The sequence below is a fragment of the Passer montanus genome, unplaced genomic scaffold (genome assembly GCF_014805655.1).
Source record: "Passer montanus isolate IOZ18808 unplaced genomic scaffold, ASM1480565v1 scaffold30, whole genome shotgun sequence".
Classification (NCBI taxonomy): domain Eukaryota; kingdom Metazoa; phylum Chordata; class Aves; order Passeriformes; family Passeridae; genus Passer; species Passer montanus.
The window spans coordinates 4,520,641-4,542,475 of record NW_024367708.1 but is presented as its reverse complement, the minus strand read 5'-3'; the positions used below and the strand labels follow the sequence as shown (position 1 = coordinate 4,542,475).

At 37.7% G+C, this 21,835-nt stretch overlaps 2 protein-coding genes across 2 annotated transcripts; one reads left to right on the top strand and one right to left on the bottom strand.

Annotated features, from left to right (window-relative positions):
• Positions 1–739: 739 nt before the first annotated feature.
• BORA (BORA aurora kinase A activator) lies at positions 740–17,428 on the bottom strand. Its single transcript, XM_039714620.1, has 12 exons — positions 17,261–17,428; positions 16,417–16,587; positions 15,242–15,348; positions 12,817–12,862; positions 11,264–11,345; positions 10,654–10,719; positions 9,848–9,904; positions 8,123–8,340; positions 6,676–6,829; positions 5,025–5,623; positions 4,530–4,661; positions 740–3,060 (listed from the first exon to the last, which is right to left on the bottom strand). Exons 2-12 carry the CDS (start codon positions 16,570–16,572, stop codon positions 2,875–2,877), a joined length of 1,803 nt encoding a protein of 600 aa, XP_039570554.1. The 5' UTR covers positions 16,573–16,587; positions 17,261–17,428; the 3' UTR covers positions 740–2,874.
• Positions 17,429–17,566: 138 nt separating this feature from the next.
• Positions 17,567–21,605, top strand: MZT1 (mitotic spindle organizing protein 1). Its single transcript, XM_039714654.1, has 3 exons — positions 17,567–17,716; positions 19,545–19,690; positions 21,061–21,605. The coding sequence occupies exons 1-3, from the start codon at positions 17,668–17,670 to the stop codon at positions 21,082–21,084; spliced, it is 219 nt and encodes a 72-aa protein (XP_039570588.1). The 5' UTR covers positions 17,567–17,667; the 3' UTR covers positions 21,085–21,605.
• Positions 21,606–21,835: the final 230 nt, after the last annotated feature.

Sequence of the window (21,835 nt, the reverse complement as noted above, 5' to 3'; positions counted from 1 at the left end):
TCAGAACTGAAAGAAGTAATTGAACAACAGAGGTATTAAAGAAATGTCTTTATTCTGTTTCACCATTCAATTTACAATTAGACATGTTAAATGACTCTCATTAAAACTACTGATATTAAGTTAATGTAAACAATGACCGTTTTGTGCAATGTGTGCCAACCAATGCATTAAGAACTACTACAGAAACAGAATGGTCAAGTGATTTCCATCACAGGTAATTTGCACAGCAGGTTTCTTCTACAAATCAATCATACAAACATAGTAAAAAAATAGGCATGTTTCCATAAAATAAATATTTCCCCTCTAACTGAAGACTACAAAACAGGACAAAAAAATACAGGCAATCCAGGCGGGGGCATCCTTAATCACTTCTCAGATTCACCCATTTCTGCTCTTATTCTTCTATTAGCTTTAAGAAAATACTAATACAGGATAAAATTAAGTACTTTAGGGATTGCTTTTTTTACTTGTGAATACTTCAAAAGCCTCTGATCATTTAACATATTATGAAAATAATCAAAAAACTTAGTTAAAAAGTAAAACCAAATCTTAAATTATACATGTAACTCAGAAAAATTCATAAACACTTAATTTGGGCTCCTACCCTCCTTAATGTTCATTAAATTTACATTATTATTTTAGTAATCACAATTGCAAAAATAAATCCTTTGTACAGAACTTTCAATTGATTGTTGTTAAAATTATGAGAAACAGAAATGACACAAGGTCATATAATTGCAAAAATAAATCCTTTGTACAGAACTTTCAATTGATTGTTGTTAAAATTATAATGAGAAGCAGAAATGACACAAGGTCATACGTAACTTTTAAATCTCAGAGAAGTTGTATCCTGCTTTTGAGTGACAAACTTAGAAGCTAAAGCTAAAATATTTTGAAGGCCCTATTCTATAAAATTTGTTTTCCAGAAGTTCATCTCCTACTTTTAACCAAATTCATTCCTTAACAGTTATCAATTCAGTGTATTTCCAGCTTCCAGTAGAGCACTGTTTGAAGATAATGAAACAGCTAATATCTGACACTAGGTTCCATTACTCTCAATCCCACATGCATTACAGAAACAGTGATTAAAACTGATGCAGAAGTAAAAATAATGCACATCATGTTTGCTCATAAGATTTCTAAAGTAAATTTTTTAGTATTTATTTTTGCAATGTGAGAACTACAATCAAGTGATGCAGACAGATGTTTCCCTTTTTCTCAAATTTGCTTTTCAGAAAGCCTGCACTAGGAAATTATTAATGAAAGTATTTCAGGAACTGTTTCATTCAAACACCACACAACTCTCAGGTCTACTACACTGATTTTAATGCCAAAGGATTCTGTTCACACCTTCCCTTTTAAGATTTTTTTTTTAAATACTATTTTGCATTCAAATTTAGATCTGACCAATAGGTTTCAGGCCTAGTGTGCCAATTGCTGCTCATCAGCCACCATCTGTCACTTTGGTACAAACTTTTCTGTGGGTTGTGGCACAGAACAGAAAGCAGAACTTAAATTCAGTATCCTGGGACATCCTTGCTATGAAAAGAGAGGAAGACTGCTTCACCTGGAACACTGGTGAATGGACTTCTCTTTTTCATTAATCCAATTAGAGTTCACCAGAGCTCTACATAAACAGAGCTCTGAAATACCAGATAAATCCCTTATCTCTTCTTTCCCTCTTGGTCATTAGGGCCACAAGATTACCATATGGATTTTTCCCTCTATTTACATTTATTAAATTCCAGAAGGTTCTTTTAAACAAATACAAGCAAATTCAGCTAAATCTGATTTGATTATACAAAGGGAGTTCTAGGCTTCTGACACCCCCCCATGCCCCATAATCCATTATTTTAATTAACTGATGGTTTTCTTGAAAGGATCAAAGGTTTGCTTTTTGGTAATAAATGGCACGCAAAAGTTAATTATTTTTTTAAAGATTTATCTAAGTATTTTGGTAATTTCTATAAGCAACATAATAATACTAGGAATGAAGAAAGGCTACACCATTTTCTTAGTGGTAGTACTGAGTCAAATGAATCTTACTGCACCTTCTTAGGTTCCTTCCAAAGAGTACCAGGGCATCAATTTGGACACAGTTGTTCTTCAGAGACACTGGTAGTGTCAGCTGATCAACTCCAAGTTTAGTACTAACACAATTACCAAAGCAACAACACTATCTTTTAATTTTAAGGTAACCAATAATACATTTTACTTAAACCTAACTAACATTACAGATTTCTGTCAAACCAAGGAAAAAGCTGTTCAGAGAACTACTAAGCAGCTTCTTCTAACATAAAGATCATTTTATACTTCTAAGATAACTAAACTTGGCATTTGCTCTCATCACACTCCAACAGTTCACTTCTGTCCAGTGACTTACTCTTGGTACTAGTGGTAGTATTTATGAAGCCACACAATATTTCTGGTTGGAGAAAAGCAAACCAAAACCAGACTAATTACCCATTCCACTTTTTCTTTCCCACAAAGAAAAATGTGCCTCATGCCTTTAGGAGGGACAAATCTTAAAATGTAAGTGATTTTGCAGTTATACTGTTTCCTATGCAAGTTATCCTAGGCTGCTCATGGAATCCACCCTAGTCACAAAAGGAATACAATTCTGAAAAAAACCCCTGTTGTTTCTCTGTACCAAATGTAGACACTTTAATTTTCAAAAAGGATCACTTAATGACACTAATAAATTTCTTAATAAGACCTGAAAAATCCCACATTATTTAAAAACTCCCTTAATATATACCAAACAGTTCATTACATTTGCATTAGAAAAGCAAAATAGTATATATAATCCAGGTAATTGAGGTCATATGTATAAAAATTTATTACAAACCACAGATTAAGTTCTCCATCAGAAAACTACATACCACTTTTGTGAAATCCCTGAACTTGATTCTCATTTTTATGTTTCCAAGCAGAAATGTTGCAAGTTGCATTTTGACCAAATACTGTGCTATGTGTTTTGGCTTTTTGAAAACAGGATTGCTTCTCTGGAGATTTTGTTCTCAGCAACTGATTGTCCTTATGGCTTAAAACAGAGCACTCCTAGGTGAATAAGAAAAAGTTAGTTTTAAAACTGTTTTAACAGACATTCTCCAAAAGAAACAACATCCAAGATCACTAACTGCAAATCTCAATATACTAAGTACCTTAAGTACCAACTCTACGCTTCTGAAATGACAAAGAAATGAAGTAACACATCTTCTCTGCACAGACCTTTGAAACATGCTGTCTGCAAGAACTACCTCATTTCAAGGGTTCACGTGAATGTCTGAATGACCCTGACTTGACTCCTTCAGCCAGCAATGTCTGTGTTTTTTTCTTTTCGTTCCCCAGGGATTTTCAGTTGTAAGAACTGAATGAAGCACTTAATGCCTTCATACTTTACTCCTAATCTAAAATGCAAAATTTGGCTTAGTCAGGACCCAGCAGTTCAAGGACTAACAGTGGGAAAAGGCATCTGCATGACATTGGCAACTCCTTCTAGGACGGGTTTGATACTGGACAAGTGAATCTGGCAAGTACATGCACACATAAAATCCATGTCCAACAGAGTGACCGGGACAGGAACTTAGATGAGTATTTTTAGAAGTAAATGACAAAATATCTGTTGTTCTTGTAAGGGTGCATTTGTCCTCGTCTTAAATGAACAGTTTAAAATTTGGTATCAGTGGTCTGTAAGACATCATCAGTCAGCATTTCCCCTTGGCAGGGAAGTGGCTTTTAGTATGTCACATCCAGAAGTGAAGTCAGGCTGAATGGGTTTGAGTTTTTTTTATAATCTGGTACTAACGGTCAGTACTGTCTCCCTCCCCTTGAAGGACTTTCAAGACACAGCAGACCATAAACTACTAAGTGTGTAGCATCATGTGACCACAATTACTGAGAGGAGATGATCTTTGCTCTCTTCTCCATAGAAACTAGCCTTGCTTCCAAGTCTCTGGAAGAAGTAGAACTCTTTCCTATCAGTCACGAGATTAAGGGGTTGGGAGCTTTGCTAGATACGTATTATCACTTGTAATGTGTTTTTCAGATAGATCCTCAAAGGGCTTGTATAAAGACTGTACCCATGCAGAAAGTTCCCCACCAAATCAGCATGCCAGGTATAGTCCAGAACTCAATGCTACGTTTATAAAAATTAGCAGCAGACAATTTTTCTCCAGAAATGTCCGTCTCCACAGACACATGTTTAAAACTTAGCAATAAATGAAGCAGCAAGAACAGAAGAAACAAAAATTACAGACTACAAGAGTCATGAACAGCCTCACTACTACTCTTCATGCATATACCTCAGTTTCCTTCAAAACAGCCTTTGCTTTTATCATAAAACATTAATTTTTTTGCCAGTTTAAGATATTTGTCATACACTTATTCAATATAGTCTCTGAACCGACACTACATTAACATCTTTATTATCATCTGACAGTCTCTCCCCTCAGGCTCCCTGAAACCAAATAAAATGGGGAACGAATGCTTTAGATGAGAAGCTTATCATTTTTAACCACAACTCCTACCTTTGTTCTAAGCAGCTGAGATTTATTCTGAAACACAATAGTGTTCAAATCATTCTCTCTGCAACTGTTTTCAGTCCCTGCAGTATCCATAATGCTATTTCCACAAGTCTGTGTATTGTAACCACTGTCCACCTGAAATCAAAGAGCAGAGCTTGAAAAATGTACTATCACTTAACACAACTAAATCCCTCAGATACCTGGTATGATTTGCATTTGATTAACAGAACTTAATCCAACAAACTAAGTATAACCAGTTAGTAACAAAAGTAAATTGTAAACAGGTCTGTCAGCATTCGTTTGGATTAACTTAAATATACTAATGTACACAGCAACACAAAAATAATTGCTATGCTAACTCCACCGAAAGAGGGGATAAAGGGAAGGGATAAAAGTCACAATACCACATCCAATAAGAGAAAATAACAATTACTTCCAGATTAGTATATATATGTTGAGCTCAGTTTTTTACAGAGAAGCCAAAAATTATATTTTTACCTGAATACTACTGTTGTCACAAGGAATTGCACTGCTTTCTGCAAGAGGTGACATGCACATGCGAGAGCTTTCAATACTGAAAGTAATGCCTGTCATAAAGCTGGTCATTGGTGCACTGCTACTGCCAATTGTTTCTTTCATCCAAGTGTTTTCCTCTGACACTTCAGCTGCATCAGCCATGTCTACAGTATTATTTTCCTTTAAGCCTTCTATATCCTGAAATGATGGCAACCTTTGGTGACAACCTTCTGAGTGATCTGGTGCAATAGACACAGTTGTCACCACAAGATGTGTACCATGTGCGAAAGTATCACTGTCTTCCTGATGTAGGTTTATTCCTTTATCCATTTCTGGGAACCGAGCTTCTGCTGGAGAAGTGTTTTCCTTGTCTTCCTCATCCTCACGATTCTCAACTGCAATTGGTATTCTAATGACAGAAGTCTGATATTGGGCAGTTCCTCTACAGGCTCCAAGTCTCATAGGAGAGCAATTTTTAATTGGAGAACAACCATCTATGTAAGGACTTCTTGTACTTGGGGGTGTCATTCTATTTGAGGAAGAAGGAATATCTGGAGAACGAAATGTAAATTTTCTTTGGTCTGAAAAAAAAGGGCAAAGTTTAGCTTCACCTGGTATCTGATAGAAAAACTCATCATTCTCAAAGCCCTGCAGTCCACTGAATAATTTATGGCCAACTACAGAGTATTTCACTGACTGTTGCCTCCCAACCCAACCAAACAAGCAACCCCCAAACCACCATCCATATATTTCAGCTACCATGGTAAAGGCAAGGTCTTATCCCTCCAAATTTCTTTTCTTTGACATGATTTTCTGTATTGGAGACCTTGTATTTTTAAATATCATTACTATACAGTATTCAAAGGGAAATGGGTGAAGGCTGGTTAGTGTAGTCCATTTGTCCCCCATTCGTTTTTTCCTAAATGAATGTCAATACAAAATCTATAGGCATTTAAATTTTTGGTAGCAATGAAATTTAAGATCAAACAAGTGAGAAAACACCTGTGCAACCTCCATATAAGATGGTGTAAAATATCATTAATTAAAATGTGTAAAAGTCATGTATAAATATGTATAACCATGCCAAATCTGTATAATCATGTATAAACAAGGCTTATGCCTTACTAGGTATGGACACAGCATGAAACAGTGACATTTTCTAAGCAATGAGGACATAAAGTGTTTGTGATTTCTTCTTTAGTCATTTCACTTCAAATAATCTTCATGATGGCATGATTTGAAAGCTCAAGCTGAACATTCTTTGCCTATTGATATTAAAATGCTTCAGGCTGGCCCAAATCAGAATTGTAACCTGACTAAATTGAGGCATGTGGCTTTAAAACCCCTCCTACACTAGATTAAATTAACCCTTTTAACTTTCTTCATTCTTATTGGGTCTCAATGCCTTCTGAAATATTTTCTCTATGCAAGCATATACGTTTCATTGTTTCACATATTTCACTGCTGAACAGAAGATGTGTTATACAGCAGACCGCTGGTCTGCCAAGCACAGAAACTCATCTCCAAACAAACTCATCTCCAAACAGAAAAACGTTCCAATAAGAATTTAGAAGTTTTTACAACAAAAATGTATTACTCAAGATAGACTAATACATATACAATCAAACCATACCTGAGAGTGGTGTTTTTCTTATGTGAAAAGCAATTGGTGAAAAAGCCGGAGAACCATTAGGTGCTGGAGACCCCTCTGGAAATGGGGGACTGGTTATACTTCCCAGACTATAAGCTCTTGTTCCTCCCTGAATAGGACTTGATGAAAACTGACCCTTCAGAATGAAAAAAAAAAAAAAAATCAAACCCACAGAACATTATTTTAATAATGTAAACTGTGGCTAATATGTATATATAAAATTGTTCTAAATAAAATGCTTAATATGGCAGCACTGTGAAAGGCCAACCGTTTGCAATGACAATCTCTAGTTTAGCTTAAATACTCTAATTGTAGCTCTTCCCCTGGACCTTATACATCCACACAGGGGAAAAGAGCAATGGACACAAATGGTCACCTAATACCAGCTAGGACTATTTCATCCACTATACTTAAGAACAATGAGAAATGTAAACAGAGAATTAATGCTATCTGTGTATCTAGTCAAGTGTTTAATCTAAATTTCTTACTCATATCACTGCAGATGAAAGTCAGCCACTACTTATATTTTTATATATTCCAATTTACTTAATTCAGCAGTAGCTACAGAAGTGTTTCTCTTTAAGAGAATGACCTTGCTTAAGACTATCATGCAAATAAACCAAAAAAACCCAAGAAAACCCTAACCAAACAACAACAACAAGAACCCCCCACAGTACACAACCAAACAACAACAAAAAAATCCCCCACAGTACAGCCAGCCCCTCACCCACCCATCACTTCTGGCACTATAATTATACTGTAGGAATTCTTTACTAGGTTACCTTTTTTTTAAGCTACACTATCCTAGTGTAGGTAGGTTTTTTCCATGCACTTCAAACGACCACACAGATGAAAATACATCACCTAAACCACTTTAGCTATGTCCACATGGGGATATGGTTCATCTTGTTTAATTTAAAAAATGGACATTTCATTCTGTGTTCTAATAAATGTCTATTCATCTGAAAACTGGCCAATAGGAAAGAAAAAGGCATATTTAGCACTGCACTTCAAAGATCCACAAGTCATTTCTTTCACTATAAATGAGCTTATGAGATTTAAAGGAAATATAATTATACCACATGTTCATATCAACTGTTATTGTAGGCAGCAATTCATGGATTTAAACAGGACTTTTTTTGTAGACACATTTTATGGGGAAAAAAAAAGGTTTTAACATGCTTTCAGCAAGTCTTTTTTATGTTTTAATTCCTACTCCCTTTTCATAACAAAATTAAAACATAATTCCCAATATAAAAGAATAGCAGCATAACAAAATAATTTGAAATAATAAAAAGTCAGTAATACACTCTTTTAAGACTTTTGTTCACATATTTTTTTCAGAATTTGAAAAAAAATAACCCAAGTAAAAGCCCAAAGTTTTAGTCTAACTCCTACTCTCACCCAGCCTACAAAACAGGCTACTTACTGAACTAGATGTGTCCAGAGGGCTTCTGCACCGGACTGGAGATAATTCTATGGAACAAAGCACTCCAAGTGGCTGACTACCACATGGACTATGCAAAGAAGGGGACAAACATGCAGATACATTCCCATTTTCTTCTAAAAACAGCTTTCTTCTGAGTGATGAAGAGCTTAGATTTTCCTGAGACTGATCTGCAAATTCATCAGTTCTAAAATATTCACCTAGAAATGTGGGGGAAAAATTGTTTCCAATACGAATGTAGAAAAAAAATACATTCAATTACAGAGACATATATAATTAAAGTAAAACATTTAATCTAATTTAGCAATACAGCAACTAATTAATCTGTTTAGGCACCTATCCCAAGGGATTGCTTGTCATCCCTACAAAAGTCACCTCTGTCTACTAAGGGTCATTCTACTTCTGCCTATCATCCCTTAATACTAAAGTCTGAATTGAAAAAAAAAATTGGTTTCTATCTACTTACTGATATTTCCCCAGAAATGTACTATTATTCCTTTTATCTGAGCTGTCAAACCGGGATTATTTTACTATCCAGGCAAACCTAGACTCTTTTTCAGGTCTTCCATATACTTTAATGGTCTTCATGATAGATCCAGAGGCAAACCAGATTAGAATTGAAGAAAGTAGTTCCTGTTTACAACAGGAAAGCACAAACTAAGACCCATTAAAATATGCTCAGATTACCAGATTATTTTAGATTTTTTTCCTCTTGCTCTAGTCTAGTTGGATATTCCCTGTAGGAGAAATGTTTCATGAAATCCCAAACTATGTATTGATGGAAGCATTTGTTAAGACAAAAAACAAAGGCAATAAATATGTTTTGCTGGCCCCCAGTCATAGTTCTGAATTTCAGCACTGGGAGAGGAACATGCAGCCAAAATGCTGAGAGGGCTGTACCCAGTTCCCACCTAGGAGCTGTAAGATCAGGCCCTTGCAGCCCCCTTGCCTGAGAAGGTGGTAGCAATTACTCAATGCAGAACTTACAGTCAGACAGTTAATTTGGACTCCTGCCTCCTCACCCAGCAGTCATGGCTTTTTTGCCACCACACAACTTCTAGTCCCCACCATGGTTTCAGGTTACACTAAAGACAGTTACAGCTCAGCTTTACTCAAGGCAAGACTGGGCTTTGAGACTTCTGGCTGGCATCTGTACAAACAGCTCTGGTAAGACAAATTACTGCTCTGTTTGGGAGATGCACAGGCTATCTAGAATCACAGAGCATCCTGAGCTGGGACACAGGATCACTGAAGTCCAGCTCCTGGCCCTACACAGGACCTCCCAAGAGTCACACCACGTGCCTGAGAGCATTGGCCAAATGCTTCTTGAACTCTGTCAGGCTGGTGCTGTGACCACTTCCCTGGGGAGCCTGTTCTGTGCCCAACCATCCTCTTATATCCAACCTAAGCCTCCCCTGACACAACTTCAGGCCATTCCCTCAGGTCTTGTCACTGGTCACCAGAGAAAAGTGACCAATGCCTGTCCCTTCTCTTCCCTCATGAGGAAACTGTAGAGGGCAAAGAGGTGATCACCTGCAGGCAGAACCATTTCCAGACATGCAGTAACTGTCTATTGAGAATACATACTTAGAACTTTCATTCATACATTTCGTTTTCAGTATTTCACAAGACAAACCCAGCCAACAATACAAAACCAAGTTTTCTATTTAGACATTCATAATTAAATTTAGATATTACATGACATACCTAGTATTTTCTCTAAATTAAAATCCACTGGCAAAGACAGTACTGTCTGACAAGCAGCTGCAACGAATAAAACCAATAAAATTAGCTTACAGTGACCTTTTACCAAAGCTGTAGAAACAAAAATTCACTTTCAAATTGCACTGCAATTAAGGTATTTCAATTACAATTGCAATAAGGAAAAGCGTTAATTAAACTACGATTCTGATTTGACAACATTGCATGCAGCACACTAGGCTTAGAGATAGAAACCCAAGAGTTTTAAGAATGCCTCTCTAGAGGCTTTTATGTTAACTGAGAAAACAGTTCTCTGAAGAAAGAAAGGATTCAAAAGGAAGCAGCAGAAAAATAAAAACACCTTGGGGAAAAACAGTAACTATTTATCTAAAATGATGCAGTTTAAAAGATGTATTAGGATTTCTGATATTTACTTGGCATAGAAAATAATCATGATTCTCTAACCCAAAACAAGCCAACCTATTATACAGTTTTTTCAAAACTGTAATTTACTTGTAAATCTGAAGCTCATATTCACTTTTTAATCCAGAAAAAGTACAGACACTGAGTTGGAAAAAATGCATTCCACAGTCTACAGTGGACTTATTTTTTTACTTGAAAAAATGCAACAGAGTATAACAGAATTAAATTTCTATGAGAAATGGATATTAAAATTAATAGTACCATACAATTAAAGAAAAACTATTTCTACAATAACACAAACAAATCATTTGCTTCTTAAATTTAATATCCATTGAAAATGGGTTTTGTTCAGAGAAAGCCTGTAATTTTAGGCATTGCCTTTTACTCACCATTGCTTTTCCCAGGCTGCAAGCTCAGCCGTCTTCCAATTGGAGAAATGTTATTTATATCTATGGCTGGAAAACATAGAACTTAAATTTAAACATGCACTGCACATAGTTTTGAAATGTAGCAACATTAAGTTAGAATACTTAATACAACCAAACAAAATTACTGCCTCCATGTTTGGTAGAGATTAGAAAGGAGTACTGAGAAAAGGTTACCATTATAGCTATCAAGAGAATTTCAGCATGTTTCTATTCAAAAAAAGCTTAGTGAAGTAGCATCAAAATTGCCCAGAACGTTGTCTCCTCCTGTCTCTACATGACACAGATTTAAAACAAACTAAACAGGCTGTGTTCAAGTAAAACACATTTCCAGAAAATCATTCAGTCTGGACTGGAGAAAGGTGAAGATACACTTCAAATTTTTTATTCAGATGAAGAACCCATTGAACTATTTTCTTTCACCCTTCACTTTACCAGATTTCAGATTATGCCTTATGTTCTCTGCCCTTAAAGTGTTTCTTAAAATTTAAATTGAGCTTGAAAAAAAAAGTTATGCTTGATAAATTCTCTAAAAGCTGTATTAATTTTGGGTGGACACACAAAAGCAACTTACATTTAGTTGAATTAAACTGAGAAACTTGCTTGCCTTCATGTTCAGTCCAAGGAGAAGGAACTATGAGTTTTTTTGTGAAAAACTGGAGTAGAATAAAAACAAACCATCTCAGCACTTTTTAAAATTTTCAACTTTAAATTTAGACTAGTACCCTGAACAAGAAAAAAAATGTAGAACATTTCATTATTTTAGGCCCAAAGAGATTAAAGAAAAAACAATTTTATTTGAAGACCCCTATGTTCTTTATGACCCATAGCACCTCAGATCCCTCAAGTGTACAGAGTGAAAACTATACACAAGTTCCTTTTAACAGTAATTACTCATTTTAAAAATTGGACTGTTACTACCATGCCTCTTGCACAGTTGTTTAAAAAGAATTAGTTTTACATTTTCAGTTTGTTAAGTTTTATTTTGACAATTGAGCTATTTCACAGAAGTGACAGACACTGCAGTAACAGTGATAAACCAAAGCTTTTTGGCAACATTATTATCATCAGTGTATTTGGCTAAACTGGTTAGTGGTGAAACACTTTTGAGTACTGGCATCTGTGAACCAGAAACTGTCTACCATCACAGCTGTACTGGGAAACACCCTGATGCTGAGGAGACAAACACTATTACAAAGCTTCAAGAAATACATGGCAAATCCTGTTCCCAAATAAATGCAAGACTCAACGTAAATGAAAAAACCTCAGCTTGAAATACGCAGCTATTAAAGGTATAATTTTTATCAGAGACAGGGTTTCAAGCTGTTCAGCTGCATAATCCATTAGGTTATATCTCACAAAGAGGAAATACCCATTTTAATGCAAATTTAGAACAACAGAGCATCTTAGCTGCAGATCAACTACACAGCTCCTTTATGGAATCATGAAAGATTTTTTGTTTGTAGAGACAGAACTGATAGACCTGCCTATCAGAGACTTATTTATTTTTTTAATTGAAAAGAATCATGAAAGATTTTTTGTTTGTAGAGACAGAACTGATAGACCTGCCTATCAGAGACTTATTAATTTTTTTTAAATTGAAAATAACATTGAAGATTTCTGTAGTGAAAGAATTTTAAACATTTTTAACACTTCATTTTTCCTTCTCTGCTAGCCAAATGAATAGTGAACAAAATGAAAAATGGATGGGAAAATACAAGCTAACAGAATAAAGTCTTCCATCCAATAAACCAGACTTTAGAAGGGAAAAAAAAAATCACACAAATTCTCCAATATTTCAAAACACGCACTATCACTCCAGCTGTCACTGTAAACCCCCAATTCTCAATCATTGTTTCTAACCTGAAGTTAATAAGAGTTATATTACAGGAACATTACCCCTAGCCAAGAAAAACAAAAGAAAGAAATCACTTGTTTTGAACTACATGTGTCTGAAAGAAGAGGGAAAGGAGTGTGTGGATCCCGGCTACAACTGCAAGGGATGAGGGTGCAAAATTACTTTCTTGCTGAAATATAATAGGCTTCTGGGTTTTGAAATCCTGTAAAAAATGTGAATCTTTTCTGTAGACAAATCAGTATTTGATAGATAGCATGAAGTTTTATTACCTCCTCAATAGCTTTTTGCCTTCTGTCTTCTGTCTCCTTATCAATTCTAAGTAACAAATGAAAAACAACTCAATTATCAAAACCATCACATAAGCAGAAAAATATGTAAAGTCCAGACATATAATAATTTATAGATGTTCAAGAGGAAGTTTATAAATTAAATTGCACTAAACCCTAAATCTTATAATGTTTTTACTCTTACATGCAATGATCTCATACATTAATTTAGAAATGTAAATCCTTCTCAATTCAGTTCACTTGAAAAACATTTGTACCATTTAGAAGTACATAATGGCAAAAATTCTGTTTACTCAGCATGTCTGGACAAAAACTCAATCATAACTGATCTTCCAAAATAATTTCCAAAAAATGTATTTTACCATGAAAATTCACATGAGATTAGACTTGCACTATAGAACCAAGCAGACTAAAAAGCTGAGCTGTAAGGAATTAAAGGGCAACTGAAAACACTCCTGGAATTTGCACACTCAAATTCCTGACACAGCCCACTTTCCCAGCACAGAATTCTCTTTAGTCAAATACAAAGTCTGCCACAGCTTCTTCAGTATCACATTTCAGTTTCTAACAATGACTATGTTTCCTTACCCAGCTTTTAACTTAGTTTTAAAAGAAATATTGTAGTTACTTCATGATGTGTGAGATTCTAAATTTATATTTCCTCTAATGGTCACCTTCAAGCCTGACTTTCACTTACTACAGTTTAATTTACTATAAAAATTTTGAAGCTTATAAATGTTCATCATTTTCTTAGCTGAACCACCTAATACTTTCATTCACAGTTCATATTACCCTTGAATAATTTTAGAAATCAGTCAGATAAGAAAGGTATTATTAGATATACAAGCACATATAGATGTGACAAATACATAACCTCTCACAGCTCTCTCTTTTATGCCTATGAGACTTTTAATATATCTGCAGTGTTTGGACATGCCACCTTCAATTACATCTGCCTACATGATGCTAAAGTGACAGATCTATGGAGGCACTTGCAGAGTTATTGTACCAAAAAACAAGCATACAATCACTGTGGATTCACATATGTGTATGCACTGAAACATGCAGGCACTAACACAGCAAATCTACACACAGTCAAACTAGCCTCCTTCTAGTCACAGCAGATGATTTAAAAAAAGAATGAACCACAGTGATTATGAAACATTGGGACAGACTGAAAGGACCCACTGGGACAATGCATGTTCAAATCCACAGGCCACGTCACTCATCATCACTGGAACTGTCACCCAAGTAATCTCTAATAAAGCTAGCTTGTCTGAGTAAGGTTCCAGAAAAAATGTAATTAACTCCCTAAAAACATTAGGCTTAAAGCTTTAAAATGTATAAAAACCATTAGTCTGAAACCTACTGGCTGCTACAGGAAGGACAGAAAACATGAAGACCTGGTGATTCAGATAAAGCTGGGGGCAGTACTAGTCCTACAGAATTATTATTATTATTATTATTATTATTATTACTATTATTCAAAAAGAGAGATGCAGGTTCAGTTACACACTAAAACCAGTAAGTTATTTCACAGTACTTTTTATGATGAGGGTGTTGAAATACTAGAACAGATTGCATGGAGAGGTGGTAGATGACGCATCCCTGGAAACATCCAAGATCAAGGTGGATACGACTGAGCAACCTGATCTAGACAGGACAGGTTCATTATTCTATTCTGCACCACTTCTTGCCTTGAGGAGCAGTTCCTTCTGCAAGTTTGTATCTGAGAAACGTAAAGGGGAGTCTACAGGATTCACCATTGAGGTTCCCCCTGGCTACTGTCACCTGGCACATCATTCTCTACCACTCGCATATAAAATTATCCCTCACGGTAAGTTCCAAATACCAATACTGTTTTACCCACGCGTTTTCCTCGTGCAAGTTATTTTCAGAGAAGGAAAAAAAGTTGATATAAGGTTCCCAAACTACTTCAAGTAACTAGTACTGGAACCCCCTCCTTCACATTAATCTATTCTTCTGAAAGAGACTGCTGGGGCTTCCCCAGCTAGTTTCCCTAGCACACCTACCCTTCTGCAGGAGCCCCAGGGACCAAAAAAGCCTCACTATGGAGCATTCTAAGAAGATAAACTGTGTTGTTACAAGGAGCAGAGGAGGTAGCCTGGTAATGATCACTGGCAAGACATTTTCTTGCTTCCACTAGCTTCTTTTTATCTGGCTGTCTTCCAAACTGCAATCAGAGTGGATCAGCAGCTCTTAACATTAAAAGGTAGCAACACAGAGGTAGCCTCATTTAAATATTACATCCACATCATGTAAAAAATTGTGTTAAAAGATTTTAATAAAAAGCCCTTAATACTATGCTGAAATGTTAATAAAGCAAAAGAACAACTGTTCTAGTATTAAAGCTAAGTTAGCTGCATAAAAACAGATTGTAAGTTACCTAGCACGGCTCAAATACATTCCTTGGCGTCGAATGTCTTCCGAGTCTATTTCCACAGGATTTATTAGAGCAAGCTGATCAATAGACCATCTGAATTTTCCTGGGGTCTAAAGAAAGAAACAGGCATCTTAACGCTTGCTATTCTAAAAAGACAAAAATAAAACCACAGGGCAAATCTCAATGGAACAATACAATCACAGCTTCCATACAGTTTCTAAAACAATCAGAAGTGTTTCTATTTAAATTGCCTACTCTAAAAAAAAGTAAGTCAGTCAGGCTTCTTATCCTGCTGGTAGTAATACTGCAATGATTAACAACATAATATTAAGTGGAAGATTACAGCTGGTATTCACAAACCGAGGTGTCAGTTTCTTCTCAATTCCTACACACAGCTCTACTAAAGATACATAACTTGGCAAGAACTTAAATTGCTTCTTCAATCCAAACTGTAGTTCCACAAAAACTCAGTATCCTAACCCAAGTTATCCAAATAATAGAGCAGTCTTCCTTTCACTTCCCATTTCTAAGAGGACCAGAGCTGCAATGCCTGTACATTCTGCAATGTCTCTCTCATAAATGCCATACATAGGACATAACAAAATCTAATTCAGAAACACGAAGGTTCACCCCTTTATTTAAGAAAGAACTGTTCAAATATATTTGGAAAATTATCTACCAAGTGAGTCTTTTTGGTTTCATTAGCAGATTCACCTCTACTGCTTATCAGAAAATAATTTCAACTTCAAACCAGTCTGAAATTTGCAACGAAAAAAACACTTACAGATACACAAAATCGTTGACTTGAATACACAAACAGCTCACATCACAAGTGCAATTAAAACCAGCCTACTCAGCATCTAAGTAGAAACTGGTTTTCTGTACTGTAAGTAGGACCAGAGCACCACATCCAACAACTGGTCTTTATCTACTTTCTCCTGGTTTTAGCACTCAATTGCTAATATCTAAAGACACAATAAATTTAGGCAGGGAGGAAGACTAAGTGGCAATATTAGTATTTAAAATCAGCATAGCTCTGTGAAGAGAAGAAACTCCAAATGCCACCAAAGTTCATTAGCTTGGTACATATGTTGAAGTACACTAAATAAAATACCCTTTTGAATGCATTTGAAAAGATTATCACCATATCTGTACAGCTACAAGTAACTAGATCTTACAGATGAGGATTTCGTTGACTTAAAAATTAAAGGACTGGAAACAATCTGCTCCTGAAGAGTACAATAATCACTGGGACTTTCAAAAGGATTCAGGATTGTGACTCGTCCTGGAGTTTCTGGTGTTATCTGCATTTTAGCTTCTTCTGTATCACCCATAACACTAAGCTATACCTGAAAAACAGGGAGAGCAAAATTAAGGAAAACAAGAAAATTAAGGAAATCGTGCTTTTGACGTTTTAGGGCCACCCTGAAGGGTTTGGGCAGAGAGAATCGTTTTAAGGCACCAGCAACATTTAAAGAAAATTAAGGAAATCGTGCTTTTGACGTTTTAGGGCCACCCTGAAGGCTTTGGGCAGACAGAAATAATCGTTTTAAGGCACCAGCAACATTTCAAAAATTTAGTTAGCTATGGGTTGGACCTAATGACATAAAGCCGATCAGTAAGGCTGGTACGAACAACCGCAGGCAAACAGAAACTACGAAAACGAGTTAAGACAGAACATAAAAAGCGGGATTAAGAAAAGCTAAGCAAACACCCAAACAAGGGCAAAACAACAAGCAAACAAGCCCAAAATCCACCAAACAAACAAAAAAAAAACCCCGAACTAAGCACCAGAGGTGACCAAGCAGCCCCAGCGGCCGGGCGGCAATAACGCCCCGGGCGGCTCCCGCTAAAACCGCCCGGGCGCTAAAACCGCCCGCCCTGCCCTCAACGGGCCGGGCAGCGCCGGCCACGCGGGGCTCGGCAGCGGGGCACCTCCGGGGCACCTCGGGGCACCTCCGGGCACCTCCCGGGCACCTCCCGCAGCCCCGGGGCAAGCGGCCCCGCTGAGCCCCTCCTCACGCTGCTCCCCGGGACGGTGCCACCGCGCCGAGCCGCTCGCCGCTCTCCCAAGCCCCGCCGCCGAGGGGGCGATGCCGGGAATGCCGGGTGAGCCGGGAATGCCGAGGACGCGGGCACAGCCACCGGCGCCGTTATCCGGCCGCCGCCGCCAAGCCGCTCCCGCCCCGCCGCGCCGGGCGGCCCTTTAACTAGCCCCGCCCCCTCTGCCGATTCTGACCAATCACGGAGCGCGGTGTGCGCCGTCGGGCCAATGGCAGGGCTGCCCCGCTCTCGAACGGGCCAATCGCCAGCGCCGCCGCCGCACGAATTCAAAGAAAGCCCGCCCCCGCCGCGCTCGCGCGGCGCCGGGCCGTCACGTGGGGCTGGCGGGCCCGGGGCGTTCCGGTTCCGGGCGCGGCGGGGTCGCCATGGCGAGCAACGCCGCCAGCCTGAACGCCGTGAGGGAGACCATGGACGGTGCGTGACAGCCCCGGGACAGCGCGGGATGCGGGGGACAGGGAGCGCCCGGCCCCTTGGGGAGAGGAGCGCGGGTTGCGGCTGCCGAAAGATGCGGCGTGTGGCGGTTTCTGTTTTACTTCGTGAAACAGCTCAGCCTCCGCGGAGCGAGTGACTCTGGACCTGACGTGGCTTTTCCTTTTTATGCTTTTGCTTATATTTTAAAATTAGCTATTTAGCATAGAATACGAGGGTTTTTTAGTCTCTGTATATATTTACGTCTGTGTGTGTTTGCACGTGCATTTGTTCTTGTTTCCCGTTATGTGTGATGTTTCATGGCCATGTTGCGACCCGGGTTTCAGCCGGGGGCTGGAAGTGCGCGGGGAGAGGGAGAGCGGGAGAGAGGGAGCGGCCCCGGGCGGACCCGAACCCCCGCGTTCGGCTCCTGCTCGCGGCTCCCGTCAGGAAACCGCAGTGCTCTCCAAAAAAACAACCTCGAAACAACCCAAACGACACTGCCGTGTGAAAGCTTTGAGGGCGATGGTCAGTGCTGCAGAACTGAAATAGATCCCGATATGTGGGGAAAAAAAAAAAGCAAACCCCAAATTCAGGCGCTGTTGTGGGATGGGAATGTGAGAGAAGGGGTACTGGGAAATACTTGGGATTGATAAGCCGTGAGAAATACGAGCAGGTGAGTGAAGTTGGGGTGCTCACTTTCAGCCTGACCGTGAGGAGTCAAAGCTGGCATGTTTTGGAGTTGGTTCTCAGTGTAGTGTGAAACTCTGGAACTCCACAAAATGCCTGTACCAAAAGCTTATATGCAGAGTGGGAAGCAGCCAGGCAATCTGTTGAGGGTTGTTAAATGTGGGGCCTTTCTCTGAAAATGCCCTAATGAGGGAGTAGAGGCTAGAGAGAATGTTCAGGTCATAGTGCTATGTGTTACGAATTTGTTATTTTCTCAGCATCTTCCCTTCTCTTGAAGTTACAGCTGCTGTCGCAAAAGGTTTTGTTTTAATCCAGACATTCATGAGTTGAGCTGGTGTAAAAATTAGCATTTCAGCCACTGATCTTCATGCTCTGACCTGCTGCTGGAGTCAAGGCAGGACTAGCAGGACCATTATGGCTCCTCTGATGCATCAAGAGGGTAAAACCATTTGTGCAGATGGAGAGTGACTTCTTTGGGAAGGACAAAGAATATAAGCTCTGGTAACTGTACTCGACAACTTCACTCTTTCCCCTTCTACAGGGGTGATTTAGACAGGAGGGACAACTGGCAGATTTAAAGTAAGGCTTTTGGGAACTGATATGGAAAGTGCACTAATCTTCAGATTTAGGAGCCCACGCTTCCTGTGTAACTATGTATATATTTTATTTAGGATAGATACAGACATTTAGCAGTTGTTGTCTGCAAAGTTGTTAAGAGCTCAGAATTGTTTTGGAGAAACTGCTACATCTCTCTGCCAAAGACACTGCCTCAACACCTAAAGATTAGAAAGGACTTCATCAGTGTCTGGAGTCCAAAAGCACAGAGTGTTTTTATAGCCTACATTTTACCTAATTGGAGGCATGTTAATTGTTGAATTTTTCACTTATTTTTATTCCTTTTTCAAAACTTATTATCCAGTATTAAATTTCCTGAACCAGGGAACCATGGTGTTTATGTTAGAAGCTGTAGTTCTAGCTTATGTTGGATGGTTGAGCATAAATATTGTTGCAAATAGCAATGGACGTTTGCCATGTTCACGCTGTAGAAGTGCTGTAGAATCCAAATGTTGATGAAGAACAATCTTGATCATTGAAATTTCCTAGTCTGTAGGAACTAAAGTGCTTTCAATTTTTTCTGTTGCAGTTCTGTTTGAGATTTCAAGAATATTAAACACTGGCTTGGATATGGAGACGTTGTCTATTTGTGTGCGGCTGTGTGAGCAAGGGATAAACCCAGAAGCCTTATCTTCTGTTATCAAAGAGCTGCGTAAGGCCACAGAAGCTCTAAAGGTAATGCTCTAGTTTAAAAAGCTTATACATTTGTTTTTAAGAGTCAGATGCACATGGAACTTGCTATGCTTCAGCTTGTAGATTGTACTTTGATATGACTCATTTTTGAATCAAGGAAATAAGCTGTTCAATAGAGGAGGCAATGACTACAACTGTACATGAAATGGTACAAATGGCATGTTTTGTAGAAATAAAATATACTTATTTTTCTGAAGAAATAGGCCACAACCAAAACTCACAAAATTTTATTATAGTCACCATTTGTCCCCTTCCCTGCATAATATCACAAATAGATTTATCCTTTAACAAATATCACCCCATTTTTACAACCTCAGATCTAAGAGTATGCAGCAGTACTTGTAAATATGTACATGCAGCTTGTTAACATGATCTTAACATACTGCTTTTACTCCCTTATTGCTTTGAACCTTTCCAAAGAGCAGAAAGAGAGGATTTCATGATTTGTGTATATATAGGGCTTCTCATATATGTGTATTTCCCTGTTCAACTAGTAGATGGCAAAAAAAAAATCTCACTTGCATTTTAAAGGATTTTCATTCTTTATTCTCTACCTAAACATCACAGTCAAGATTTTTACTACTGCGTTTTATATTTGCCTATTTTTGAGAGTTGAAAGGGGAAACCTATATCTTGCTTCTATTCTGGAAGACTGCATACTTTATTTTCAACTTAACATTTTTCTATGCTCATGCACATTTTGTATTTGTGTCTAGGCTTAAATGTGTGCTTACATATGCATTTAACTATGTATATAAATAATTGAGGCTGTTTTACTTCTTCCATTGCTTTCACTGGTTTCCCATTCCTGTTCCTCTCCTTTGCCTGTTTGTCCCACAAGTGGTATGAAATCTGCCACTGTCATTCTTCAACAACTGTGCTTTGTTGACTGTAGTTATTCAATTATAAAAATACTAATATTCTTAATCAAATAATTGGTAGTGTGATTTATGCAGTTATGATTAGTGTCGTTCTTCTGAGTTTTGTGTCAATAACTAATCTATATGGATGAGGTAATAATTACCATAAATTATATGAAGTAAACTCCAAAGGTAACTATATTTATGCATTTGAGCCTTTCTTGAAAGTAGTAGGGTAAAATGTACAAGATAAAAGCTGCTCAGATACTGGATGTAGCACAAGTAAACAGCAGTGGCCCTTTTAGTAAAGGGTAATGGCAGTTGACAGCATTATTTTTTAGAAAATAGTAATGTTCATTAGAAAAAAATTCCTAAATAGATTTTTTTAGACCCCTAAGTTCTCTAGGTAATTAAAAAAGTTACAAGAAAAGATTAAATTTAATCTACTTGATGTGTCTTTTGGTGACTTGGGATAATTTTTTTTTATTCTAGGCTGCTGAAAATATGACAGGCTGACATGGGAGAAGATCTGCATGAGGATGCCAAGTTAAACTTACCATGAGCTCTGAAGATTGCCACTATTAAGAAAAATTGAAATAAGTGTATGTGAAGATTTCAGACTACTTCTGTAATACTTTTCAGAAGAATGGTGTATATAATAGCTTTGAAAAGTTTTTAAAAAGTTCACCAGTAATATTATTGGTATTTTTGTGAACTGATTTTGAACATAGTGCAATTGTTTTTCTTTGGCGTCCTGTACACTTAAAATCATGCCAGATACTGTACATTTGTTGAATTTACTAGTGTGTACCAACAAACCTTGTTAGAATGAGTGTAGTTCTGTTAATGCATCTTTAGAAGTGGTAGTATGTCATGGGTTTTATCTTTTGCTTTGGTGAAAAGCTACATGTGCAATTTTAGTGTTGCTTTATGGTCCAGATAGGAATGAAGCCCATAGTGACTTTATTTTAGAACAAGGGCAGTAACTTAAGTCTCAAGCTGAAAGTAATAAATAAAGCATTTTTTTAATGTAGGTCGTGAATTGTGCTTTTGATTTCAATTCCAATTACTGGGAAAATTTAACTTCGGTAACAAAAGTTCTTCAGCTATCCATGTAGCTATATACGTAAATTTAAATTCTAGATGACATGGAATGTTTCACAGAGAGCATTTGTCACACCTGTTCTGACTGAAAATATTAATATTAAAATATTGATGCTGTATTGTTACTGCAATACAATAGTCAGTGCATACATGAGAAGCATCC